Source organism: Haliaeetus leucocephalus, unplaced genomic scaffold (assembly GCF_000737465.1).
Source record: "Haliaeetus leucocephalus isolate CR32 unplaced genomic scaffold, Haliaeetus_leucocephalus-4.0 Scaffold656, whole genome shotgun sequence".
In the NCBI taxonomy this organism is placed as follows: domain Eukaryota; kingdom Metazoa; phylum Chordata; class Aves; order Accipitriformes; family Accipitridae; genus Haliaeetus; species Haliaeetus leucocephalus.
The window spans coordinates 12,845,079-12,872,834 of record NW_010973092.1 but is presented as its reverse complement, the minus strand read 5'-3'; the positions used below and the strand labels follow the sequence as shown (position 1 = coordinate 12,872,834).

General features: G+C 39.5%; 1 protein-coding gene across 4 annotated transcripts; it reads left to right on the top strand.

The window, feature by feature from the left end:
* Positions 1-1,474: 1,474 nt before the first annotated feature.
* Positions 1,475-27,756, top strand: FBXO38 (F-box protein 38). Of its 4 annotated transcripts, none has more exons than XM_010579096.1 (22): positions 1,475-1,554; positions 4,285-4,426; positions 5,310-5,443; positions 6,579-6,742; positions 7,143-7,308; positions 7,657-7,794; positions 8,099-8,236; positions 8,662-8,755; positions 9,179-9,309; positions 9,628-9,798; positions 10,054-10,196; positions 11,069-11,291; positions 11,985-12,104; positions 14,305-14,484; positions 16,297-17,016; positions 20,053-20,153; positions 21,840-21,942; positions 22,991-23,157; positions 24,331-24,476; positions 25,311-25,414; positions 25,687-25,800; positions 27,123-27,756. In XM_010579096.1, exons 2-22 carry the CDS (start codon positions 4,299-4,301, stop codon positions 27,299-27,301), a joined length of 3,564 nt encoding a protein of 1,187 aa, XP_010577398.1. In that variant the 5' UTR covers positions 1,475-1,554; positions 4,285-4,298; the 3' UTR covers positions 27,302-27,756. The 4 variants fall into 4 exon arrangements, with proteins under 4 accessions (XP_010577398.1, XP_010577399.1, XP_010577402.1 ...); XM_010579097.1 differs by having other exon boundaries at positions 1,526-1,554; positions 4,241-4,426; XM_010579100.1 differs by lacking the exon at positions 1,475-1,554 and having other exon boundaries at positions 4,306-4,426; positions 5,326-5,443; positions 6,655-6,742.

Here is a 27,756-nt window from a genome sequence, read left to right as displayed (position 1 = left end):
CCACACAGCCATTCACTCACTCCCCCTGATGTGATGGAGGAGAGAATCAGAAGGGTAAAAGTGAGAAAACTCAAGGGCTGAGATGAAGACAGTTTAATAGGTAAAGGAAAAGGTGCATGTGAAAGCAAAGCAAAACAAGAAATTCATTCTCTGCTTCCCATTGGCAGGCAGGTGTTCAGCCATCTCCAGGAAAGCAGGGCTCCATCACACGTAACTTGGGAAGACAAACGCCATCACTCTGAACATACCCCCCTTCCTTCTTCTTCCCTAGCTTTATATGCTGAGCATGACATCATATGGTCTGGAATATCCCTTGGGTCAGCTGGGGTCAGCTGTCCCGGCTGTGTGTCCCCCCCCAGCCTCCTGTGCACTCCCAGTCTCCTTGCTGGTGGGGTGGGTTGAGAAGCAGAAAAGGCCTTAACTCTGTGTAAGCTCAGCAGTAAAGAAAACATCTTGGCATTATCAACACTGTTTCCAGCACAAATCCAAAACATAGCCCCATACTAGCTACTATAAAGAAAATTAACTCTATGCCAGCCAAAACCAGCACATTCTCCACACATTATTCCATGCCATTTACCTCGTGCTCAGGTCTCACAGTATCCAATACATTCTCATTACTCGCCACCCCCCTTCCCATCCTGTGATATAAACCACATGTATCATTCCCTTGGTCTATGGACCACCCCTGTAAAATGTCCACAAATATCCACAAAATGTCCATTGAGTTCATTTAGCCCACGACATTGGGCTCCGTCTGTTATGGTGGTCACTCAGGGCAGGAGAGGTGGTGTGTTGCTCGGAGTTATTGGGCACCAAAGCCAGCTCAGGTCAGGTCACTGCTGCACTTGCACTGTTTCTTGTAAGGCTTGTCCCCCGTTGGGAGGGGTGTAATTTTTTGTAAATTACACTCCTCTCCATATGTGTGCAAAGTGACCTCAGAGTCTCACTGTGGCCTGTGAGCTGTTTTAATCCACACCTCAAGGGTACACTGCCACACGTGCGTGCTTGCTGTTGTCCTGCCTGAACTGACCAATCTTTCAGGGTTTCCTCAGTTCCTTCTCTTTCAAAATACCGAATTTATGTCCCTGTAGCTCAGAAGGCATTTAATGCTCTCAGGAGTCTGACCTGGGGATCTCTGCCCGGTCACCGAGTCAGCGGACACACGTCCTGCCAGCCGCCGCAGGGCGAGGTGAGAGCAGGACGAGGTGAGAGCAGGGCGGCCGCGGCCGTGGGAGGCCGCGCGGGGACCTCTAGCGTGGGCAGCGAGGGGCCGGCCGCGGCTGAACCGTAGCCACCACAGATATGGCGGCCCCCTGGGCGACGCATTGAAGATGGCGGACGCGACGCCGCACTCAAGATGGCGGCAGGAAAGCCCCGCCTCTCGCTGCCCTCAAGATGGCGGCGGGGCGGGGCGGGGCGTCCCCGCCCCCGGTCGGCGCCGGAAGTGGGACCGGAAGCGCGGCGGCGCTGGCGGAAGGGGAGGCGGAGGAAGCGGCTGCCGGGGTTGGCCCTCCCCCGCGGCCACAATAACAGGGCGGCGCTGAGGGACAGGTAGGGAGCGACGGGCCGGCGGCGGGGGGGCTGAGCCGGCGGGGGTACGGCGGAGCTCGGTGAGCCGGAGGCTGCCGCCTCCCGTCGTCTCGCGGCGGGTGGGCCTGGTGGGGCGGAGCGGTGCCGCTGTCCCCCTTCGCCGGCTGGGGCTGCCGTTGTCCGGCACCGGGGGCTCGGGCCGGCCCGGCCCGGGGCCGGTGAGGGCCGTTCCCCGGCGTGACAGGCCCTGAGGAAAACTGCTGTCCTTCCTGCTGCTGCGGGGGAGAGGGGAGGCCCTGAGACGCCGCGTTAGGGGCGGCTGCACCCCCCACCCCCCCTTCGCTGAGGGAACGGCGGCGTTTGGGCCGGCTGCAGCGAAGAGGGCTGTGGGAAAACCTGCTTTTATATCGCTTATCTAAGCAAAAATAAACTTGTTCCTTTTTTTTTTTTCCTTCTCCCCATAAGGAAACACGCCTCTTAAATTAGCACTTGCCTGACCGTTCCTAGCTATCCTCTCCCAAATTTTCTCTAAAGCTGTCATTTCTGTGGGGCAGTGTGGGTCTCCCCGTGGCTTTTAAAGCTTTTTAGGTTCAGTGTAGTAGTTATTAATCAAGAAGATAACACATTGAGCTGTTGTTTCATACAAAGACTCTCCTGAATTAATTGAGTTGGGGAGAGCAAAAACTCTGTTTTGTCAGGTTTATTAAATATCTGAAGGTTGTTTTTTTTTTTTTTTAAATGGGGTCAGCTTCCTAATGTAGAATGAGATGTTAAAGCTGCATGCGTTAGCTCAAAATAGCGTCAAGAGGGGCATGTATTTTGCAGAAACTGCTGCCTCATAAGAGGCTAGGTCATTCTTTTTCCCCTTTACTTAATGGCAGAAGCCAAACTAAGCTACAGTCCAAACTCAGAGGGCAGGTTGTGCTCATTGCATTTAAATCTTACAGTATTCTTTCAGACATTTTCCCTATATGCTGGTCTCTTTGTTAATACATTTCTTTTTCTTACTTTAAATCACAGTCCTTTTAATGCTGTCCTTTAAATACTGCTGTATTGTACTCCGTCATGTGTCTGCATCAATCTAGAATTTTTTGCGTTGTATCCTGCCCTCTGTTCAAACCGAGTCATCAGGTGACATTCACTGGGAGTCTGTGTAATACTTATTTTCATTGGAATGCAATCTCATAAGTAGCTTGAAGTCAATTTGGGGCTTCATGAAGTTGAACAACATTACAGTGCAGTATTATGAACATACTAAACCCTTCCAGTGTGCACCAAAAGGGAGAGTAGTATGTGTGCAGGCAGCAAACTCAGTGTCTAGCTTTTGCTGAAGAAGTCCCAGCCAATCCAAAGGAGTAGAGATATGTTTCATGCTGTTGATGGGCAGAAGGTGCTAGTTTAGTTATTTTAATATTTTTAGAATAACATTTTAAATAAAATTAATTATTACAACATACCATTGTTAATTTAAAATGCATACAAAAATGTGTGAAAGCACATTTGTCAACAATTAGATCACAGTGAAGCTATCAATATTACAAATTTTGTGCTAGTATATAAATACCTTGTGCTGGAGAAGGCAAAATTTCTCTTTTTCATTTTTATGAGGTACTTTGTCTTCCCAGTTGCCACTTCCCATAATGTGAAGCAAACACTGTGGTATATTTACATCACAGTGAATGCAGTAACAGACACATCTCTGATAAGTTTTCCAAAATCTGTCTTTTTTTAAAGTTCTTTCTTCTCATCCACTGAATTTTGGTATTCAACCTGTTAAACAGGTTTACTGAGTTAATGATGCTTTACCCTACTTACTAGAAAGCATTCCTCAGCTAAATAGCAGTAGTGAAGACGTTTCTCATGCCGTTCATCTGCATGAGGTGTTAATTCAGTTATTCTAATATTAACATTAAGTTCATATTTATTTTAGTTACTTATTTGTTACTACTTGTAATCAATTTGTATGTTTTTAAATGAAACATATATTATTGTTATTTCAGTCCTCCTGTGTCTGTATGTGTACTCAGGAACAATGTAGACATGAACACGTTAATTCAGTAAGGGGAAAGAGGAGAGGATATCCTGCACGTTGCTGCTGAGGCAAGGTCTTTCAGTTTTTTCTGGAGCTTTGATCTTTAACTAAGCAACCTGAATATTTTATTTGGTATTCTAACCTCTAAGAAGAGCTAGTTTGAGGACATTTAATAGGGCATTTTTGGGGAATGATCAGTAGGAGCCTGTTTTTTCTAAAAGGGAAATTATTTATTTTTCTGCTAGATAGAGGCTTTGGGCTTTCTTTTTCACTGGAATATGACTAGTTAGTATTTGCTTGGTAACCTCTGTAGTCTTTGCACAGCTTTCCTGTGATTTGTCTTGGTCAACTAGTGTGTGGATGGTATCCTGAAGACATGTTATTCACACAGAAGAATTGATCTGTGATGAAACCTGTGGTGATTTTCCTCTTTGTTAATTTCCCTTAGCTTAGAGGAACTTTCTAGTTCCTAGTTTATCTAATAATTGTCAGGTTTTGTCTGAGACCTCGTGTGCTAGGCAAACTATAACTTGTTGGAAGAATTTTTCTATTTCTTAGTTAACTCAATTCAGCTGTACTGGGGCTCATCTTTATTGGCAGATTTTACTGGGTTTTTTTCAGTAAACAAAGCTTAACTGGTGTGTCCTCCTCTACTCTGTCCCTTTTCTCTTTCAGTTGCACTGAATTTGCATAACATTGTGAACATTTTCTTTCATCAGAAATCATTGCAAATATGGGTCCCCGGCGGAAAAATGTGAAACCATGCTCAGTGAACAGGGAAGGCTCTGAGTCTACCAAAGCTGATGAGCCAAAAGATTACATGAACCAACTCTCTCATGAAGTGCTTTGCCACATCTTTAGGTAAACAGCTTGTTGGAAGTCAATTTATTGTTTATTATTATATTGTTTTCTATTTTATTCTCAATTTACCTGCATTGATGCTTGTGTCACATAGTATTCACAAAGTGTAGAGGTACCATGAGTGAACTGGTGGATAAAAACTGGATAAAAAGGGGTGCTAAATGTTTTTTTCAGTCCCAGAATTCATTTGGATACTTTGAAAATTAATTTATGTGAATGTCATGAATGGTAGAATGAAGAAGAAATAAATAAGTGATTTAATTCTGTTCACCAGTGTATGGTAACAAGTGTTTTAATATTGATTTCAGTGCAGAAATATATCTCGGGTAGTACATAGTTGAGGTGCATGGTTTGAAATTGTTGCATCTGCCTCATAGTGTGCGGAAGGGAACTTGGATGAGTATATAATCTTCCCTACAGCACAGTCCTTCTCCAAGATGTTTGCTTAAGCCTATTATATTCAAAACATAATACCTTACTGACAAGTTCTTTAAAAACAGTAGCTTTCCAAAATGTTTGCAAATTGAGCATGCTAGTATGTACTAGAAGGTGAAAGTACCTTTAATTAAACCATGTAGAAACTATTGTGGCAAATGGTTCGGTCAGCAGTATTTATTAGAGAACTAAAGCATCTCTCCATTTTTATATTATATTTGTACCTTAAATATCCTATATTCAGTGTCAAAAACTGGTGAGTCATTGTGCTTAGCAAAATTTCACACTTTATTAGAGCATGGTGTGAAAATTCTCTTTGAATTAATGTTATTAGGTGTTAGAAATACATGAATTTGTGTAGTCATGCTAGGGATGCTCTTTAGTTTGGAAAAAGTCGAAAAGGATCCACCTTTGATAAATCAGAGGGGTGTTTTTTCCTCTCCCAAAGGTACCTTCCCTTGCAGGATATCATGTGCATGGAATGCCTGTCCCGGAAGCTGAAGGAAGCAGTCACTCTTTATCTGCGAGTAGTGAAGGTTGTGGATCTATGTGCAGGCCGTTGGTGGGAATACATGCCCACTGGTGAGTAATGCACTCACTCAAGATATGGCATTAAAGTGGTATTGAGCAAAACTGTCTGTGCTATCCTGGTATTTATAATGACATATGTAGGGTAAATTTTCAAAAGCAGTAAAAGGAGTTAGATGTTTAATTCCTTTTGACTTCTGTGAGATTTGGGTGGCTTCCTTGTGTATGTGGTTTGGAAAATTTATCTCTGTGTGTGTATGGATATATATGTTAGATACTACTGTAGCAGAAATGAGGATTCTCTGTAGCAATCTGTAAATACAATCTGTGTTTGTCTGATTATTGTAAGGGAGTTAATCCAAGGGTTAATCCAAGAAGAGGCTGTTTGCATGCAGGCAGGAAAAAATACAATGGAATGAGAGAGCAACTCATCTGCCAACACTTAACAATGTAAGAATAAATAAGTTTTGATGTCACACCTCAAGCCATCTTCAGATCAATAGATAAATTTGGCAACCTAGGTCAACCCTGTGAGTATTAGGATTTCTGTTGGATATAAATTACACTGCTGGGATTTGCTGGGGGAGAGAGATAAAATGAGTGAATTCTAAAAGTTAGAGGATCTGCAAAGTTAGATTTATTAGGGCTAATATCAGGTAGATGGTTAGACCTAACCTTAGATAGATGTAAATACAGGTAACTTACTAGTTTAAAATCCTTTGTATGTGTTGTCTTATGTTAGATTAAAATAATCCTTTGCTTTAAGAAACTGTTTTATTTCTTTGAGAATTGTGAGCTGTGGTGAATAGTGATGAACTGCATATAACTGATCCAGCTGGGCATTTTTGAGCCATGTAGTTGATAAATGGAATTCCAGGAAAGATAGAGAGAAAAAGCCTGACAGTCTGCAGAGGTGCTTCATTTGAGAAGGGAGAAAGTATAGTTAACCCTGTAGCCATGCAACTCCACTGAAGGAAACCTATAGCAAGCCTGCAAAATTCAAGGCAGAAGAGTATGTAGGTCATGATTTCTAGAATCTGGAAGTAGAAGACAAGCTATTGCTTCACTGAGTATATCTTTCGACGTTGTCGAATTTATACTGCCATATAAAGAACAATGTATTTGGCTTTTCCTTTACAGCTAGGTGTTTACTGTCACACAAATACCAAATCTGCTGTTGTCATCTTAGGTTTCACTGATTCCAGTTTCCTAACGCTGCTGAGGAAGATGCCAGACATTGAACAACTTTATGGTCTTCATCCCAGGTATCTTGAAAGACGCAGAGTCCGTGGCCATGAAGCTTTCAGTATTCCTGGAGTTTTAGAGGCTTTGCAGGCCTGTCCAAATCTGCTGGTGAGTGGTTAGACTCAAGAGAGAACCTCCTTCAGCAGCTGAGGTGATGCATGTTAACAGAGCGGAAGAAATGTGGCAGGGACTCATTGCTTACAGGGCTTTGTGTTCAGACCCAGGGTTTTATTCAGATCTGGCTGTACAGAGTAACAGTTAACTGTGACAATATTTGCAATTGAGTACTATTTTTAGTTGCACCAGTGGGAATCACAGGTGCTCTTAAGTCCAGAAATGAATTAAAACTCTGATCCCTCTGCTTTTAAAGAGGCAGGTCTGGCTACAAATTAAAAGTGAAATAACACATTGCATTATGTATTTTGTGTTATTGAGAAGTTTACGTGGTTAAGAGGATGTTGTTGCTTGAACTGGTGTTAGAGCGTTTGCTTTGCTTCCTTTTATCCAGGGTGTTGAGACCTCTCATTTAGAGCTGGTGGAAGCTATTTGGACATACATGCCACAAGTTCACATTTTAGGGAAGTTTCGTAATCGTAATGGTGCTTTTCCCATTCCTCCTGAGAACAAGCTGAAAATTCCTATAGGAGCTAAAATTCAGACTTTGCACTTAGTAGGTGAGTGTGGTAATGGTGAAGTAGTTGGTTTCAACACAGGTGAATTTAAAGGCTTTGAAACTCTGCAAGATTGTAATTCTTTTTAAGAGAGGAAATTTGGCATGTGGCATTTTTGAAATATTAGGTGCTATATATATGATAGCAGGCCCAAAGGGCAAATTCTAAAAAACTGTGTTGACAGACTAAGGTGAAGAAGTTGTGCTTAAAATGTTTACAGTTTTTCTCACATGCCACATAGCAAAGACAAGACTTCCTTTTTAAAGCCAGAATGTTAATCCAAAGAAATCTATCCTAGAGTTTATAGTTTAAACCTTGTTTAAAATGTTTGTTTTGTTTATGTATTATTAGGGGTGAACGTCCCTGAGATTCCTTGTATCCCAATGCTGAGGCATCTTTATTTGAAGTGGGTGAGACTCACCAAACCACAGCCTTTTAAAGATTTCCTTTGTATCAGCTTACGTGCTTTTGTCATGAGGAACTGTGCCGGTAAGAGGGATTCATATATGGAGGGGATGTTTTAGCATGTAGGAAATCTAATTCTATTAAAGCTGTATAGGCACCAACTGTAAATGGAAATCTTAGAACACAGGATTCTGAAAACAGTCATTGTTTTATTCAAGGTGTTGGGTAGAAATGTATCCTGCTCCTGTAAATTATTTGGTGTTATGTAGTTCTGTTGACTTCCTGATCTAGATGGATATATGTGGACATTTTAAAATTCTTTAGTGCGATACGTTCAATGTTGTTAAGTGAGAAACCTTCTTTGTCTATGTTGGTTTGTTCTGTGTAGGACCCACAAATTCTCTGAAGTATGTTCCCCTAGTGACAGGCCTGGCTTCTGCTCGAAATTTGGAGCATTTAGAACTGGTTCGCGTTCCATTTCTTGGAGGACTTATCCAGCACGTGGTAGAAGATAGCTGGAGATCAGGTATGAAACTTCTTATCCCATGTACTTAAAACAAAAAAACCAGATAAATAAAAATATTACAAAATACTGGAGGCATGTGAAGCATTTTTTTTGTCTGTAGCATATCCTTTCTTGATCATTATTTTAAAGGTATCAAGTTTGGAACTATGGTTATGGTGCTAAATATGGCTCCGTATTGAGTATTGTTTTGATCTTTTAACTGCAATGAACTATTGACTGGTAAGCTAACCCTCCAGTTGCATTTGCTGGTGAGTAGAACTAGCAGGATTGGAGGGGAGTTGGGTGCAAATATGTGTTTTATTGATTTGCTAAAAAAGATGTGTTTTGTTAATTCATTTGTCCAGACAACACTGGTGGAAATGTATAAGGCTTAAGGTTGTGATGGGTGACTGAAGTGAACTAATTTTTTATTTTTTATTTGCCAGGAGGTTTTAGGAATTTGCACACTATAGTTCTGGGAGCTTGCAAGAATGCACTCGAAGTGGATCTTGGCTACCTCATCATAACTGCTGCACGAAGGTATGGGCCTTTAGATCTTTCTTTTCCCCCCTTCTCCTTTCTCAAAATAAGTATCTTAGTAATGAAGTCAAAGAACATGAAGAAATAGAACAAACTTCAAAAATTGAAAGAATGAACATTTAAACTTTACAGAACAGGAGTATTATGTGGTTAAAATAACTGGAGTTATGTCTATTTCTGAATCACTTTGTGTCATAAGCCTTTTTCTTAGACCTATGTCTGAAAAGTGTGGTGCTGTCAGTCTCACAACTATATTGCTATGTAACTGCCTAATATTGCCATAAAGATACAACAAATACCCTCTTAATCCTGCCATTTTTGAAAGAATATTTCTTCTTATTATGAGAGGGCTTCTTGAGTGGTTTCTATGGCGATTGTGTTTTGGCATGCCTTTTAATAGGAACAATTCTTAATTGCATTCAGGTTGCATGAAGTGCGGATCCAGCCTTCCTTGACCAAAGATGGTGTTTTTTCTGCTCTGAAGATGGCTGAACTGGAATTTCCACAGTTTGAAACTCTTCATCTAGGATATGTTGATGAGTTTTTATTACAGTGTATGACATTTTTTTATGTACATAAATTATTTGACAAATACAAGGATTAAATAAGTTGGTGTGTTTTCAATAATTTTGTAAGAGTGATTAAAAAGAATATTAACATACCCATATTGAGGCTGGTGATATCATACAGCCAAATATGTTTTTCTTCACTGCCTGAAACTCCTACTGAAATTGGGAAAGTCTTAGCTTTATTGAATTGAAGTAATAATCTGATCCATTTTGCAAAATTGAACTAAAATAGGGAGTTAGAAAATCATGCTATAAAAGACAAGTTTCTGGAATTTACTGCTGTGTTTTCAACCTTTTTCATAGGTAAAATGACGAATGGAGACTTGGTGAAGTACGGCTTGGCTGATGTGGTTGAAAATCCAGGAATTATTACAGATATTGGTATGAAAGCTGTAAATGAAGTTTTTTCTTGCATCAAGTATCTGGTCATTTACAACTGCCCACATCTACATAACCCAAATAATTGGATCACAGGTATTGCACACCTTTGAAATTTTAGAGATGTTACATGAATTGCTGTGATACTAAACCAGAGTTTTTCTGCTCATAGTACTGCTTGTTCTATTTCTTATTAAGTACAGTAGATGATGCTTGGTTTGGAACCAGAAAGATGCTGGTAACAGTCAGAATGGAGATAAAGAAGATGTCTACTCTCAAATCTGAAAAGGGTATAATGAAAAAAAAGTGAGATAGGAATCCTTCAGGAAATGCATCTCTTCTCTTCCGCAGATCATTCAAGGTGGACCCGACTGGTTGACCTCACCCTGGTGCGATGCCATGCGATAAAGCTAGATTCTTTTAGTCAGTTCATTGAGTTATTGCCAAGCTTAGAATTTATTTCTCTGGACCAGATGTTCCGAGAACCTCCTAAGGTGAGTCTGTCGGGGAACGGTTTTGCTTTTTATTGTTGCCAGCTCAGTGGAAATATGGTAAGCTCCAGCTGTTATGCAGTCTTTTAAAAGTTGTAATTAAATAGCTTGGTAAATAAATGGCTTTGGTTTGCAGTTGCTATTATCATATGTTAGGGAGAATGATGCTTCTTCTGCAGGTGGGAGCAGAGGCAAGGTATGATATTGTATGAATATGTGACCAGGAAATAAGACTCACATTGATTCTGTGTTTCTGTTGAGGTCTCTGGTGCTACTTCATTTTGCTGCTGCTTTTTGTATGATTTTTTTCAGGCTTAGGGATCTGTTTACAATGTTAAGGCATTTTTATGATTTTGTAGTGGGTGAAATGGGGGTACTGTTCTCCTGTTGGAGTGCTTTCAGAGCTTAGGAATTTTATTTCTTTGTTGTCCCGTTTCCACAATGTAACACAAATCTTTGTAACAGCTGTTGCAATGTAAGAAAATAGCCTATGTAAAAAAAATACTTTGATAATTAATTTTATCTCGAGGCTACGGTTTTCTGGGAAGACTATATAATCTGCTATTTGTATTGATGTTGTATGATCTCATAGCAAATGAAATACAATTTAATAACGTAAGATTATATGCTTTGTGGAGTTCCCTTTCATTAAGAGTTTAACAGAGTGTTAGTTTTCTGGGTTGCCAAACTTAAGATGGATCTCTGCAATGTGTAGCATAAGGAAGTATTAGCAATGATTTCCCTGTTCTCCACGTGCATATTGTTCTGCTGTCCTGGATACTACTGACAGAACGCTTTTTCTGTTGGCATTAGAATACGTTGTTGAGATAATGTATCTGTGTTTTCAAATCTTAATAGTTGCTCTTTGTTGTCAGGGTTGTGCTCGTGTGGGCCTAAGTGCAGGCACAGGAATTGGTGTCTCATCTGCCCTAGTCAGCAATCAGAACTCTAACAATGACAATGACAACAACAATAACCACCAGAATAACAATAACCCAAACATCCACCACAACAATCACCAACACCCAAATGACCAGAATGAGGAGAATGAGCTGCGGCAAGATGGTCAAGCTGAAGAGCAGCAGATTGCAGCTGAGGGTAATCTCTGATCTTTGTGAACTTTTGTAGGGAGTGATTTTGTTTGCATTGCCACTTACATAGGGTCCTAGAGAAGATACAAATGTAGATTGAAAGCTTGTTGCTCTTTCAGTTCTGGTACGTAACTTCAATCTTTTCTGAGGGCTGTCTGCACATCTCTGATACCTGTGTGATAAAAGCTGTCTTTATATTGTATCTAATAGCTGTTATAGGCCCATTACAATTCAGTGATATATATCGGTACAGATCTTAGCAGTGTAGAGTTTCAGTGTGATACTCATCTGTGGAAGTGTGAAATGTTTTCTAGGCAACTCTGGTCAGAGCTGGGAGTACATTGCAGTGTCAGATGGTATATTTTTAAATTTACCCAGCAAAGGCAGAATTCATTGGAGGGAGTGAATATGTAAAGCCTGGTTGTGCTGCTTACTGCAGTAGAACAAGACTTTTGAGGAGGAGTAGCAGATTTGGGAGAAGTAAACCCCAGAAGTTAGGCTGGGGCCTTGGCTAAAGAGATGTAGAACAAATCTGTGAGAGACTTCTTGCAACCTAGAGATTCACTGAAGGAATCAAGGCAGCTATTACTTATTTCTTGATGATTCTCTGACTCTCTGTGGGTACCGGTTGAATTCCTCCTATGCTTATGGGCTCTGTTCCTTCTGTTTCCTCTTCTTGACCTCATCTTAATCTTTTCAGCACTGAATGAGATGGAGGAGGTGGCGCAGGAAGAAGGGATGGCTGCTGGGCAGGGCCAGAATGAGCTCCCGGCTCACAGCCAGGCTGTTGTTCCGATGGAGGTTGATGAAGAGCAAGCAGGTAACTCTTGTTTTTGGAAGAAACTACCTTTTTGGTATCCCCTTCCTGAGGGGCTAAATTTTCAGTGTAAGGCTGGTTTTGGATGGTTTTCTTCAACTGGATTGTCTGCTGTGTTTGGAATAATGATGCTAGCACAGCTTACTGCTGTGAAGAAATTTATTCTGGTTTAAAGTCTGTTTCACAGTCCCCAGTTTTCTTTTGCATTGGAGTAAAATATCTTGATCTTAAAGCCTTATTTGTGTGCCCAGTGTAATAAAAGACTCCAAAGCTGTATTGGGGCTGCATGGCAAGGTTTTGGTAGTGTCAGGGCTACAGGGGTGGCTTCTGTGAGTAGCTGCTAGAAGCTTCCCCTATATCCGATAGAGCCAATGCCAGCTGGCTCCAAGACAGACCTGCTGCTGGGCAAGGCCGAGCCTCAGCGATGGTGGTAGCGCCTGTGTGATAACATATTTAAGAAGGGAAAAAAAGTTGCTGGGGCACAGAAATTGCAGCCATAGAGAGGAGTGAGAACGTGTAAGAGAAACAACCCTGCAGACACCAAGGTGAGTGAAGAAGGAGTGGGGCAGAGGTGCTCTAGGCACTGGAGCAGAGATTCCCCTGCAGCCCGTGGGGAAGACCATGGTGAGGCAGGCTGTCCCCCTGTAGCCCAGGGAGGTACACGGTGGAGCAGATATCCACCTGCAGCCCGGGGAGGACACCATGCCAGAGCAGGTGGATGCCCAAAGGAGGCTGCGACCCTGTGGGAAGCCTGTGCTGGAGCAGGCTCCTGGCGGGACCTGTGGCCCTGTGGAGAGAGGAGCCCACGCTGGAGCAGTCTGTTCCTGAAGGACTGCAGCCAGTTGAAGGGATCCGTGCTGGAGCAGTTCATGAAGAACTGCTGCCCGTGGGAAGGACCCAGGTTGGAGAAGTTCATGGAGAACTGTCTCCCTTGGGAGGGACCCCACGCTGGAGCAGGGGAAGAGTGTGAGGAGTCCTGCCCCTGAGGAGGAAGGAGCAGCAGAGACAACGTGTGATGAACTGACTGTAAGCCCAATTCCCCGTCCCCCTGTGCTGCTGGGGGGGAGGGGCTAGGTAGAGAATTTGGGAGTGAAGCTGTGCCCGGGAAGAAGGGAGGGGTGGGGGGAAGGTGTTTTAAGATTTGGTTTTATTTCTCATTACTCTATTCTGGTTTGATTGGCAATAAATTAAATTAGTTTTCCCCCAGTTGAGTCTGTTTTGCCCATGACAGTAATTGGTACATGATCTCTCCCTGTCCTTATCTCGACCCACAAGCCTTTCTTTGTATTTTCTCTCCCCTGTCCAGTTGAGGAGGGGGAGTGATAGAGCAGCTGCGTGGTGCTTAGTTGCTGGCTGGGGTTAAACCACGACAGAATGCCTGAATGAACTTGTCATGTTCCTATGTTGGTGTTCACTACCTTACTTCTTTCACTGCAGCATGTAGATTCTTTTTTGCCTTTTTTTCTTTTTTAAGCCAGAACAATTTGTTCCAATGCTAACTGCATTTGTATTAGTGACATAAGGCAGTCTTGATTTTTTTTTTTTATAGCCACTATTTGCTGGACAACATAGTTTTCTACTAAATATGCCAACAACATTAACATACACGTATGCTGGATCTGTTCACTTTTTCAAGATAGCTCCTGAAAAGGTTATTTAACTTCATGTTCATTTCCTGTGTTACTCACAGGCAGATACATCATTGTGATTGGTTAATGCCTTCAGTTAGTAGCCAAGAGAGGTAACTAACAAAGCACATTTATACTGAAGCTTGATAATTCATGCTTCTCCTTTCCACTTCCAGTGGTGGGATTTAGCAGGATAATTGCAGATGTTCTGACCAACATTTCTGCCTTTGTGGTGAAGGTTTCAGGGACTGCTTATAATATGAACTGGTGCAGTTACTCATACTATTGTGGAAGAACCTTTAAACTGTTCTGAAGTAAAGAAACATTACAGAAAACCTGTGTTTTGTCTTACATTGTGACACTCTTCCCCTTCCAAACTAGAGTTCTTTAATGCTGAAATACAGTGTTTTGCTCTTCTTGTATTTGGATTTTAATGAGGGACCCACAGAATGGTTGGGTAAATTGAATCAAATTCATCTCTTGTCATTTTGTAAAGCAATTCTAGAAGTTCTTCAGCCCTTTAATCCATGCTTGGCTTATTTTTACATGAACTGTTGGTATTCTACTGTTTTCAGGACCAAGTGGCATTCAGCCTGTCGTAAAAGCAGCACCTATTACTGTCCATGATTCAGACAGTGAGGATGAGGAAGAAAACATGGGGACTTCAAGAGCCTGCATCTCTAACAGCATTGCACAGAATTACTCAGATGGTGAAGAGAAAAGCAGGGATCCAGTGGAAACTAGAGAACCTTCAGGTGTGGAACACATTGGTTCCTGGGCACTGTTAAGCAAAATTTATTCTTAAGTTCAGTCTTTCCACCTTGTTCAGTTTTATTTCTAGCTTTGTAACAGGCATGCTTGTTTGTTTGCCCCGTACTCTTTTCTTCCTGTTGTAAATCTAGAATTAAGGTGTAAGGACACGTGTCTCTGAGCTCCTATCACATAGTTGCTGTACAGAAACACAGGGATAGTGGTGCTGCACTGCTTTGCATGCAGAAACCTGCAACTCTTTTGGATTTCCAAGTGCACAGAATTTATCATGTCTGTGAAGCCAAATTTGCAGCTATGTTGTCTATATGATTCATCTGTCAGAGCACTGCTGCTGAAACAAAATGTAACCATTGGGGCAAATGCGTGAGAGTTGTAGACATCTTTTGGTTCATTGGGGCCCTGTGGGAGTGTCCTGAAGGGGGCACTTTAAGATCAACTTTACTTTGATGGGAGCTTTGGAGATTATTTAGAATTCTCAGGCTGATGTTCAGTACTGTCTTCACTTCTGAACAACACTTACTATTACAGCATGTGTATGTGTATTATTATTATTATTAGTGTATATATATTATTATGACTTATTCAGAGTTAGAAGTCTAGAACTTCATTGTAGTATGACAGCTATAGAGAGTCATAGAAAAGGACATTCCCGGTCTTTTGAGTTTACAGCTATAACCTGCACATCTGTGGCATCAAGTCCGAGTCCTGCTTCCGATGCCATATGATATACGTCCTTGCCAGCAACATAGATGACATGCTATTTCCTGAATTTTGTATTCTAAGTGAAGTAGTTTCTTATGTACACAAGAAAGGAGGAAGTTGAAGTCGATTTTTGATCTATAAATAATTGACAGATGAAGTACATACAGTATTAGGCCTTAACAAATACTTAGTGAAGCAGTTAACATAAGGATCTTGCATTGTGAAGGACTGAGAAATGTACTGGTCTAGTACTGGTTTAATTTCTGCAAAGCCTAGAACATATCAAAGCTGTAATGGATCAAGTATCTTCCTATTGTAACTAGTATACTCCCTACACATCAGCCTCCCTGTCATTTTAGTACATTTCAAGACTGGTGGTTTGAACTTGGAAATCTGTAGAGTGCTGTGCTTATAGTGTAGATGTCAGTTGTGGTTTGAGGTTTGAAAGAACCTGTGTTTGGAGACAATTTGCATAAACTTTTGTAGTGCCAATAATGTTTTTTCCAGGCTTGGTTTAGTGTAGTTAGCTGAGAGGATTAAGACAGTAGACATTAAGTTCCAATTGCTATTTGTACACTGTGCGCTATGGTTTTTTATTCATCTATAAACTGAGTCTACTGTAACCTATTGACACCACTTTCACTACCCAGGACGGGGAGCTAAGGATTGCTATTGAAAGCATGAACTTTAGTCCTGTCTATGTTACTATTTAATTCTTCAGATTTATTCCTCATATTTAAGAAAACAGGAGCCTATTATCAGTGTGCTTTTCATATTTTTATGCTTCGGCCTTTTTAACCAGTTAGCTGCTTTGTGAACATATTAGTCTCTCTGGCAATTATGTATCTCATTTACTGACAAACACCCCAGCACATCACTACAAAAATAGCTTCAAGACATTACAGAGATTCAGCAACTGCTAGAAATACTACTAATTACCATAGCATGTGAATAGTGGTATGGTCCTGACAAGACTTGTCATTGGCCTCTAGGCTGCCTTCTGTTTTAAGTAGTCTCTAACAGAGTAGCACTCAGCATTTATTTAAACTGTGTATTAGGTTGTCTCATTGTTCTCTCTTGCTTAACTCTTACAGTGAGGGGAAAAGGCAAGACACCACTGCGGAAGAGATGTAGTGCCAGCCAAGTGGGCCAGACAAAGCAGTTCCATACTGAGGAAAGCAGCTGTGAGAAAGGTTGTCAAGTAACAAGTGAGCAGATTAAAGCAGACATGAAAGCAGCAAGTGACATGCCTGAAAGGAACAAAAGCAAGGATTCTTACCCAGGCTGCAGTAATGCTACAGGATCAACGGGAACATCCAGCTCCTGCAGTGCTGTTTCTCCTAGCCCTGACTGTGCACAGACAGCTAATAGCCACTCTGCTGGCACCAGTCCAGCAATTGGAGATGAATCCAGGCAGTGTGTCTGCTCGCCTTGTAAAAGTGAAGGTTCCAGCAAGAGAGAGACTGAGGAGAGCTCTGTTTGTTCCAGGTGTTCCTGCTACAAGCCACAGGATGCACAACAGAGGACTAGTGGGTGTTGCGATGGGGAATGCCCATCCACGAGTGGAGCCTCCAGGAATGGACCAAACAGCGCTGGGTCAGATTTTGCACTTAGGACTCTGCCAAACTGTGGGCCTCCAGGAGAGACAAGTGATGAGAGGACTAGTGGGAGCGCCTGTGGGCCTGCCAGTGAGGAGGAGAGCATGGGCTCACAGAGAAGGAGCTGTGAAATGGAGTATAAGGAAGAGTATCCTCGCCGACCACTAACAAGAGCTAGAAGCAAGCTGTCCCATGTCCCTCTGGTGTCAGAGTCAGGTATGACCTATATTAATATCTGAGTAAACTACTGTGCTGGCATGAGATAGTATTGAATAACTGCAACACCCACAGATAATACTGAAGCTAAACATGAAGTTTATTGGTTAATCATTTAAAACTAATTGGTTTGTTAAAGGGTCAGAATATTGATGGAACAGAAATGGCTGACTTCACTGCCATAGCTAGGTAAAATAACAGATCTCTCTGAAAGAGTGCCAGTGACTTTTTTCTCCATGCAAGTATTTCTGTATGTGTTATCCGTACATACTAAACAGTGTTTGATTTACTCATTTGAAAACCAAATGCAACTTCTTTTGACAGCTTCTCTCTTCCTGTGAAGGCTGTTATTCATTGAAACATAAGACTGTCTCCCCCATTAAAATTCTCCCTTTAAAAGGAAGAAGACAGCAGGTATGCTCAGATCTTAGCAAGAAGGCAGAAGTTAGTAACTGATACTTTATCAGCCAATAAAGAAAGCCATAATTATAATTGAGCCAAACTTGTGCACCTGCCTATTCAATTCTACTTGCAAGCGTATAAGGTGTAGTGATCGAACTTATTGAAGATTGTCTTTTTGTTGGATAGGTTCTTGCTTTGCATCCTGTAAACCAAACAAAACAATAAAATAAAACCAAAATCCTGAAGGGCTTGAATGAAGCCAGATATGTTGGGAGAAAAGAATACATGTGAGAGGGACACTTGCTGTTTCTTCCAAATATACTCGCTTTCCAAAATAATCATCTTAGTCTGGCATAGCACACTTTATAATTACGTCATATATCCAGGATTCTTTGCTGAGATATCTAGCAAGTAAAATGAAACTGAAAAATGAAAAGTGCTAGTTACAGAGCTGCATGCATTGGAGGTAGAAGAGATTCATAGCAAATTTGTATCTCTGTTAACGTTCAATGATTCAAACACAATACGTCCTAGTGTCTTTCCAGTTTGTCTTAATATTCTCAAGTGTTAACAAAACCTAAATCACCTAGGATATTGTTCTGTAGCTAGATGCATCTCATATTGAAGAAATGATCTTGATATTAAATTTAAAATGTCTGTTTTCTACCTTGCTCCACTATGATTAGTAACTAGTCTACAAAAATGAAAAGAAAATATTTCTTCTCTATCCTCATCCATTACAAAAACATGAAGTCAGTCAGATCTAAACATTAAATTAGGGTGTCTTTCTGAAAGTATCTCTGTTTTCATGTTTCAGTTGTTAGGAAAAAGATCTGTTCTGCTCACGGAGAAAAACGTCTCAGTATTTCCTATATTTAGCCTGTACAAGTCAGAACTGTTTGCCCAGCCCCATGCAGTTATGTGTATACCTTTATGCACTTATTTTCCTCTTTGAAGCATCAGATATTAGCTGATGCTTGAGGAAGAGACTTGATGTGTCATTTTATCTTTTAAATCTGTGTTTAATACATAGGACAGTGAGGCTTCTTCTGCCTGGCTGTTACAGTGCTTTTCTTCACTAGGATAGGATATACAACTCATTAGAGTATAACCTGAAAATGCTTTGTTGCAGAGTTGGAAATTTTTTTCCATAAATAGTCTAAAAATGTGCCTTGAATATGACTGCTTTCTATTATTCTAGCATAAATGACATTGTGGTTTTTGGCTTCTGTAAAACAAACCTGTATTTGATAGTAGAAGTTTTTTTCCCCTTACAAATTTTTTACTCGTATTAAACAGTGGAACAAGTCAAATATTAAAGACAGTGAAATTTTGAAAGCATTATCACCACAGACTAGTTGGCTAAAGGATGACTCAAGTGTGTAATTTTGATTTTTATTTAAGCCACGCTTTTTCTTGTAAAAAATGTGGGGTTTTTTAAAACTTGTTTTAGTCTGCATTTGTAGTGAAGCAAGCTTTTCACATTTTAGAATGCATGTTATATTAAACCTTCTGTAAAGATTGCTTGGCCTTGGGTTGCACCTTGAACAATTAAACACAAAATTGGAAAGTTTTTCCTATAATATAGCTAGGAAGTATTTCACTATCTGTAGATACTCTAGGAACTGTCAAAAAATTTCTCTGGAGATGATGATTCATGGGTGCCACAAAGCTGAGTACTTAATACTAATCTTTCAAGCTGTAGATCCTCTAAAGCAGTAGCCTGAATTCTGGAGCTCATAGGCCCACTGAATGTCACATGTTAATTAATAGTTTACATGTATTGGTGGAATTTGATGAAGTTAAGTAGGAAAAGAGATATTTTTTAATGTTAATGGTAGCATAGCATGAAGTAGTTCATATATAGTCTCTAATGTTTTGCACTTCTATCTTTATTGTGGATCTTTGTGAACATGCCATATGTTTTAACAAAAAAGCCGAAGCTTAATTTCAGTAAAATAATTTCTCATTTTGATCTGTTAATCACAGAAAATTAATTCTAGGGCATTTTTTGTCTCTTACTGTAGGAAGTAAGGGTGGTCATCTATCATAATTTCTTTCCAAAGCCTCACCTTTTAAATCAAGCAGGAATTTGATGTCACTGGTACATGAAATGGAGTAAGAAGCAGCTTGGGAACATCTGAGTATTTTATACCTGGGCATCCTTTGCCATATTAGGAAAAACTTAGTGACAGTTATAAAGAGCAGACTTTTGAGCAGCTTGAGATTATTTCTACTCTTTAAAGCATTAAAGCTACTTTGGTTCTTGTATTTGTCAAGAATGTTCTGTTTGCTGCAGAGAACCAAGTGTAACCTAACAATCTTCTATTCTTTTCTTGGCTCTGCATCTTTCTGTGATGCTGAACTTTGTAGGTTCAGCATTCCTGTGTTTTCATCCATAAACAGCCCACCCCCCTGCCCCAAGTTACTTAGTATGAATGATACTGAGCAACAAACCTGAAACTGGTTTTTGTGCAAGGAAAAGTGATATAGTTGTTTTCAAGCCAGACAGGTATTTTGATCTGCTTATGTAAGAAATGTATGTTCTTATTGGGTGTTTGCAGCTAGGGAATGCCTCTGTTGTTATCCTGAAATGTAAACGGAGGAAAGATTTTTCTGGTTTTCTGTTTCCAGAGGTAGCTAAGCCAAAGCCACGGCAAACCACAAAGCGGAAAAGGACAGCTGACAAGTCCACAAGTACAAGTGATCCAGTTATTGAAGATGATCATGTTCAAGTAAGGTCTTTTTCTTCACTTTCTACGGTTTATCAGCTGGGGATGCTTATGGATAATGATATAATTATACAAGCTTGTCCTCCGTCTAGAGCCAGATGAGTTGTAACTGATGTTGCTGCTCTCTTTGATCTTAACTATATACAGGAAATTTCTCTGTTAGGTGCAATGATACTCTGGCCTGAGCGGAGCAAAGTATAAGCTAAAGCTAAACTTGAAGTTTGTCAGATGCTCCTGGCTATAGTGCTGCATGAAGTCCTGCCTTCCTACAGTGTCCTTCTTGATATGCAGGAAAAAAATTTATTCTCTGGCATATATATTTTTAAATGACAGCATAGGCTACTGCTCTTAAAAAGAAACATGGGATACATAATGACCTCTGGACATAGCAACTCAGCTGTTAGTTTGCAGGGTGGAGGTTCTCTTAGTATATAAGTAACATGAGTTAATTTTTCTGCAGTGAAGATCAGTTATGGGAGGCAAAATTGCAAGGTCTGGCTTCACTGTATTGAGGCTGTTTACCCAAGGCTTATATTCTAGCCGAGCATGAGGTTGTTTCAGAGAGTGACTCTGAACATCTAACTGAAACTTCTCTTCTGAGTTCTGCTGTAGAGGAGCCTCCTGCATTTATTTTGCCCTCTCTGTCCAGTGAAGAACTTAGCCATGCTGATTTAAGATAGCTTTTGTGAATGTGTCCCATTATGTTTTTCTGGCTACTAGGATGCATTACAGCTTTTGTAATTAGCATAAAAGATATTTTTGTGTACGTGATTTTTCTTCTTAAAATATGCCATTTTGAAAGAACAGTATTGTTTTATTTTTTTAAATTTAACTACCTGTGGTTACAAGAAATAGCTTAAATTGCTGGAACTGAAAGAAGCCATTGCAGAGTGCTTCTTTTTTCTCTTTACATGTGTTTACTTTGTTTTAATAGAACTCTGTTTAATCTTGTTTGTATAATTTGTCAGCTTCATTCTTGGGCTGCGAAGTTTTGCTAGAATTTTTAGTGATAAAACTTTGAAAAATTTAGATAAACCCCCCCCAAAATCCTTTCTTATTACATTCTCCCTATGCTCATGCTATTGGAAATGATTCTGCTCGAGTTTGATGCATGCTTTATTTTTCTATCTCTAGAGGATTAAGTAGGTTACATATATAATTTTCAACCCTCCGTGTGAGGTTTTCCTCTGAGATAGCACTGGTAAAATACATTAGTACGGGAAGTTCAAACCATAATTCTCTGCCATGCCTTCTTTCTTGTGTTTAAACAATGTAACTGTCCAGAATTGCCATTTTTGTCATCGTGGTTGAAAAACAGAAATTGAATAGTAGAGAATTTGAAGTTCCTGACAGATGATACTTAGGTTTTCTGATAGAAATTGTGCTTTCTGATATGACTTCTCTTTTTAGTCTTGTGAATTTGTTCTTTTGTGTTTTGTGATGTTGCTGATCAGCAACATCATCTGATCAGCAGCATGTTCTTTTTTTCTCATTGCCATCAGTAGCCTGGTTGTCTGAAGTACGTGTTGCAAACAGAAGCTGTGTTATATTGATTAGTATCCAGTTAATATCCTTCTGTATCTGGCAGTATCTTTTAAAATTCAGTTTATTTTATTTTTTTCTTTGTTTTTACCCTGATAGATGATTTCTTTTTTTTTTTCTTTTTTTTTTTTTTTTAATTTTCACCAGGTACTGACTTTGAAATCCAAAAACCTTGTTGGAATCACCTTGACCAATTGTGGAATAACAGATTTGGTACTGAAAGACTGTCCCAAAATGATGTTCATACATGGTATGTAGTTAATGTCATGTGTACCTCCTCCACCTAGCATTAGTAGAAATTTCTGAAAATTAAAATCAGTCCACTGCTTATTTTGTGTTCATCAGCTGCTTTGCTACATATCAGACTGATGTTTAGAACACCAAATATTACTGCTTCTCAGTTTGAATGTCTCTTCCCTTATAAGTTGTAACAGGTTTAATAAAGATTAATATCTGAAAATCAACAGGTGAAATTACATGACAAGAAGATGAGATGTTTATTGAAGAGTGATAATACAGTAATTGGAAGCTGATGAAATGAGTTTCAGAGTACCTTGTTTTTTCTCTCATTTCTTCCTGCTTCTATAGATTGTTTAGCTGACATGATGATACTTTCCTCCTTGACATGATAAAAATCTGTTTTAAATTATGGCACTTAGGCTGTATTAGATTCACATGCCAGGGTGTGTGACTAGTTCTGTATTGAAGCATTGGGTCATTTATTGTTTTCTGCAACATCTATGACAAATAACACTTTTTCTTCTGAGATGAGGTATCTCTACTTAGCAGAGAATGAAGAAATTATTTCTTTATTCCAGAATACTTCAGAACATATATTAATTTTGAACTAGTTTTGATTAGGTGAGCATCATTGCTAGAAAGGAAATAGCTTTATTTTACATTGTGTGGCTTCACAATACTCTGTATTTGATCTGATTTTTGAAGTCAGTGGTTTTCAGTTGTGGCAGTCCATGGACCATTTCAGGGGGCTTTGTGAAAGGAAAAAAGAGAGAAAAAGGTTATTGTTAGATTAAATTGGACATGCCCTTTTAAAAGGACTCTTCTTACAAGTTCACAAATTAGAAGTTTGATCATAATGTGGAAGAAATGAACAGCTGGTCTATTTCTTTGATATACTTAAGTTGCCAGCTATCCAAACTACTTCAGTAATTGTCTATTACTTACATTACTTGTTTGCCTTCTTTTGAAACAATTGACTTTGAAAATCTCTGATGGGAGGCTTCTAAGGTCTTTTCAGTATTGTATTTCTTTTAATAATTTTGTTTGCTGATTTATAGCTACAAGGTGCCGTGTATTGAAACACTTAAAAGTAGAAAATGCACCAGTTGTCAATCGGTTTGACTATGCCCAGTGCAAGAAGTTAAACATGGATCAGGTTCTGGATCAGATTCTCAGGATGCCACCAGAAAGAAACCGGATCATTTATCTTCGTCCAATGCAACAGGTACACAACCAACTTTCATTTATCATTTAATCATGAACAGATCTGAAGTTCTGCTTGTATTCTTTCACCACTCTTGGCTTCATGTGTTTTTCAATTAATGCAAGAAATGTAAATGTTACAAGAACACAACTCTGAGAAACTTGTTTATTAAAACTTTAGACCATCAAGGCTTTTATTACAGATCTGGAACTTGGATGATACTGAATTTTAAGACTTAATGTTACCATCTCCAATATTCATTGCATTAGAAGATACTGTAAAAAATCATGATGCATTGAATTCATTCCAAACTGAATAACTAAAAGTAACTGTAAGAACCTAGATGCTACTAAGTCAGCTTGTAGTTCTGTATAAGCAGAAGCATGACGTAGGCATAGGTATCTGAAATCTTTAACCTATGTCCTATTAGATTTAGTAACAGCAGGTAGTGTTTTGAATACTACTTTGCTGAAAGATGCATCTTTTTTGATGCTAAACACTGTTCCAAGACAGTTGTGGTACTGGCAGCCACCCTTTCCTCCCTCAGATTACGTGTAGGAAATGTAAGCACTGACATTTAGTGAATTGTTGAGGTCATTTGGCAAGTAATTAAGAGGGCTTAATTTAAGATTCAGAATGGTTTTTTGACTTTATCACTCTCACCAGAGCATTCTGTATTATACTGTGCTGCTTCTGTCATGCAAAGTAATGCTTTTTCTGGCTCAGTTTGCCTGACCAACGAGGAAAGAATGATTTGATATAAAAGCTGGCTTTTCTTTGAAACCACATCTCTTGCTTTAGCTCTTAGAGGACAGTGGTAAGACTGTTAGGAAAAACAAAACAAAACAAGCCACCCAAACGACCAAAAAACAACCCCTCCCCCTAAGCCAGAGACAAATTCTGAGAAAGTGAACATAGTTTAGACCATTATGTGATTTTATGAAAGTTTACTTACATATTGGAGTTGTGAAATCAGAAAACAGATATTTCCCATCAGATTCTACTGCTTGAGAAGATTCGTTGGCAAAGCTGTACTAGGAAAGTTGTACTCCGCTTTATCACGTATTTGATTATGTATGCTGTTAAAATTTCTTTCCCCCAGAATTTGGGGGATTTGGTAGATGTCTGCTCTTGACTCTAAAATCACATCTCTTTGTTTCTCTTGGTTACAAATCTCTTTGCTGCCTTTCACAGGTAGACACGTTGACTCTCGAGCAAAAGATATTTAGTGGCCCTTATCCATACCACATTTGCATAATTCATGAATTCAGTAACCCACCTAATGTCCGCAATAAGGTGCGCATTCGGAGCTGGATGGACACAATAGCAAATATCAACCAGTGAGTACTTGCCCTTCAATAACTTTACAGAAAAGGTATTCAATCCTGATTCAGCACCTACAGCTTCAGTCAAGCTGTAGACTTGCTGTATTCTGTTAGCCAAATTAAAAAAAAAAAAAAGTTTGTTGACTAGCAAAGGTTGAATTCTAGATGGTCCAGTGTAGAATTTCAATGTCAAGATGTATCTAATACAAAATGTAGATTAAATAAACCTAACCATATGAAAAATACTGTAGAATTCTCCAGTTCTATTCCATCCACAGTAATGCAATTGAACATTGAAGCAGTCAGGATGGCTGAGGAATATCTTCAAATCTGAGAACAAGTTCCTTTTATTAAAAAAAGAGAAAGACTGATTTACTCCAAGAAATAATGTTAGTTTCTGGGGAAGATGATGTGCAGTCATTATCAGCTCCTTACTGAGGAGCAAAAATTCCCAGCAGCAGGGAATTGTATACAGTGGCTCTCATCCAACTGTGTTAAACCAGTGTTTTTATTGTCCTGGTTTTTCACTAAAATGACTAAGAGAACAAATTTACTTTTGAAGTTTTGTTTAGTTGCAGCTATGCTGGATTGTTCCTTACAGATAGAAAGCTATGCTTAAAAGGTGGCTTAATTGGTTGCTCATCTAAACCATATGTATTTTCTGCAGTTACTCTCAAAAGTGAAGGGATTGCATACTGAGTTTGTGTGAGGGTCTTAGAGGAGTGTTTCTATGGATTCAGGCTCATTAAAGGAAAGGTTGTGTAGTAGGATTTCCCATTTAGTTTTTCTCCCTTCTGCCTTCGCATTTCCTATTGCTACTGGCTGTAATCTCTTCGTCCTTCTCTCTAGAGAGCTTATTAAATATGAATTCTTCCCTGAAGCTACACGAACTGATGAAGACCTGAAGAAATACACTAAGTACCCTTGGGGACGAGATATTTACACTTTAGAAGGTGAGTGTTTATAGAGAGCTGAAAGCTGATGATCAGTCTCTTCCTAAGATAAGTAACTTTGCATCAAGTTACAAGAGACATGAATAGTAGTAATTCTTGTGAGGAAAGTGGAGGACCTTTGGCACAGAGTGGGGGAACTGAAGTGAGGAGGTGCTTTTCCTGCATTAGAGTGACCACTCTATGTGATATCAGTGAATTTTACTTGATAAAGGGTGCTGATGCTGCAGGAGTGACATTGTCCTCTTCATATCCTCATCCTGTCTGTCTTCTAGGCATTGTGGATGGCGCCCCTTACTCCATGATTACTGACTTCCCATGGTTGAGATCACTGAGAACAGCAGAGCCAAACAGCTATGCTAGATATGACTTTGAGGATGATGAGAGAAGTGAGTAATCTTTTTTGATGTGTTCAAAGAACTTTAACTTGTTGCTTGGTCCCAAGCTGACAATGCATTCCTTTATTTTTCAGTTTTCTAATTCTTATGCTATTTTTGGTAGACTGTAAATAACTACTAGCAGTGTTGGGCGCTGGATGAGGAGGGGGTCCAGCAGAGGAAAGGTCCATAGTGCTACAACAGGGTATTGACCAGCTGGAGACCCCTAATACTGACAAAATCAGAGCACCAGTCTGGTGCTTAGCCTAAAAACGTGATGGGATTGTCATATCCAGAAGAATGAGTGCATTTAAAAGACATACAAAACTAACATTGTGATGCGTAGTCCCAGCAATTCATGTTCTGTGGAGTTTACTGGCATGAAAGCTCAGCTGGACTACTGCCTCTGGCTTTGCTTTATGAAGGGTGGTTAAGGTAGGCTGAAGACAGTCCAGCAAAGAGAAATGAGAGTCACAGAAACTTGGGAGAAAAGAGGAAAGAACTGGACTTGAAAACTCTGAAACAGAGATGACGTGGGTTAGAGTTTAGGATAGTTAGACCTCTTTCTATTTAGGAGCTCATCTTATAAAATATTACAGTGAGCAGTTCCTAGGGCTCAACTAAGAACCTTGCTTGGTAGCAGGGAAAAATAGGTACTTCCACTATTTAATTAGGAAAATCTTAGAATCTTCTTCATTAGAGGTATTTTTAATTGACATTGTTTTGGATATTCTTATCTAGCTCCAGTTCAAGGGAATAAAGCTCAAGAGGATGAGGAAGAAATCTTTTTTGGCTATACCTTTCTCTGTGGTTTCTTTTTTTTATTTTTATTTTATTTGAAACTGATTCATAGACTTAATGCTTGTAGTTTAGTACGTAGTCTGAATTATAAAAAATTGATATGTGTTTGATTTAAAAGAGTAATTAGATTAAACATGATGTTAAAGCCATAAAAAATAAAGGCAAGGCTGCTGCTTTATCCCTAATTGCTCTTGTTTATAAAACATTTAAGTGATCACTGAAACGGATAACCTGAAAGCATGTCAGATAAGTCTCAGGAGGAAGGCTTTGTTATGCGCTGGGATTCCCTTCACTCACAGACATATGGATTTTGCATACATTAAATGAGTATTGGAGCTATCAAAAGGTTTAAACATGGGGAAGGCAGAATACCTTTTCTGCTTGAATAATATTCCTTAAACGTGGTTGCTCAATGGAAGATTTTTCCGTTTGCTTTGTTTTCCAATCTTAATCTCATTTAATGCAAAACAGATACGCTTGTGAATTTCTTTATGGGAAAGACTCTAGTTTTTGTTCTTATGTGACTTCCACAGCTACTATTTATGCACCCCGAAGGAAAGGACAATTGTCTGCAGACATCTGTATGGAAACAATAGGAGAAGAGATCTCTGAACTGCGCCAGATGAAAAAAGGTGTATTCCAACGTGTGGTGGCTATCTTCATCCATTACTGTGATGTCAATGGTGAACCGGTAGAGGATGATTACATTTGAGTGGATACTCTCCCTAACCTGTCATCTCTTCCTAAATTCTGATTGGCACTGCCAGCCAAGAAAGCACGTGGATTCTCTCTGAATGCAAAGCATTTTCTTGAAACACATATTTTGCAGTTGCTCTCACACAGTTTGGAAAAGAGTATGTAGTAAATGTATAATGAAAAGTAAAAATTGTATACTAAGATTTGTACATAGAGGAAACAAAAGAAAAAGTTCCTAATACTGAGACTTTATTTCATATGTTTATACAATTTAATTTAAATTCCATTGTAATGAAGGCCAATAATTAGGAACAGAGAAGAATATTTGACTTTTTCAGCCCATACAATTCATAGCAGTATTTTTTTTTTCTTATAAACAACATCCCATTTTCTGTGTTCAAAAGAGTCATCAGAGTCTCTTTTAATCTGTGCCTTTTTCTTGAGCATTTAAGAGTCCAGTCTGAGTAAACC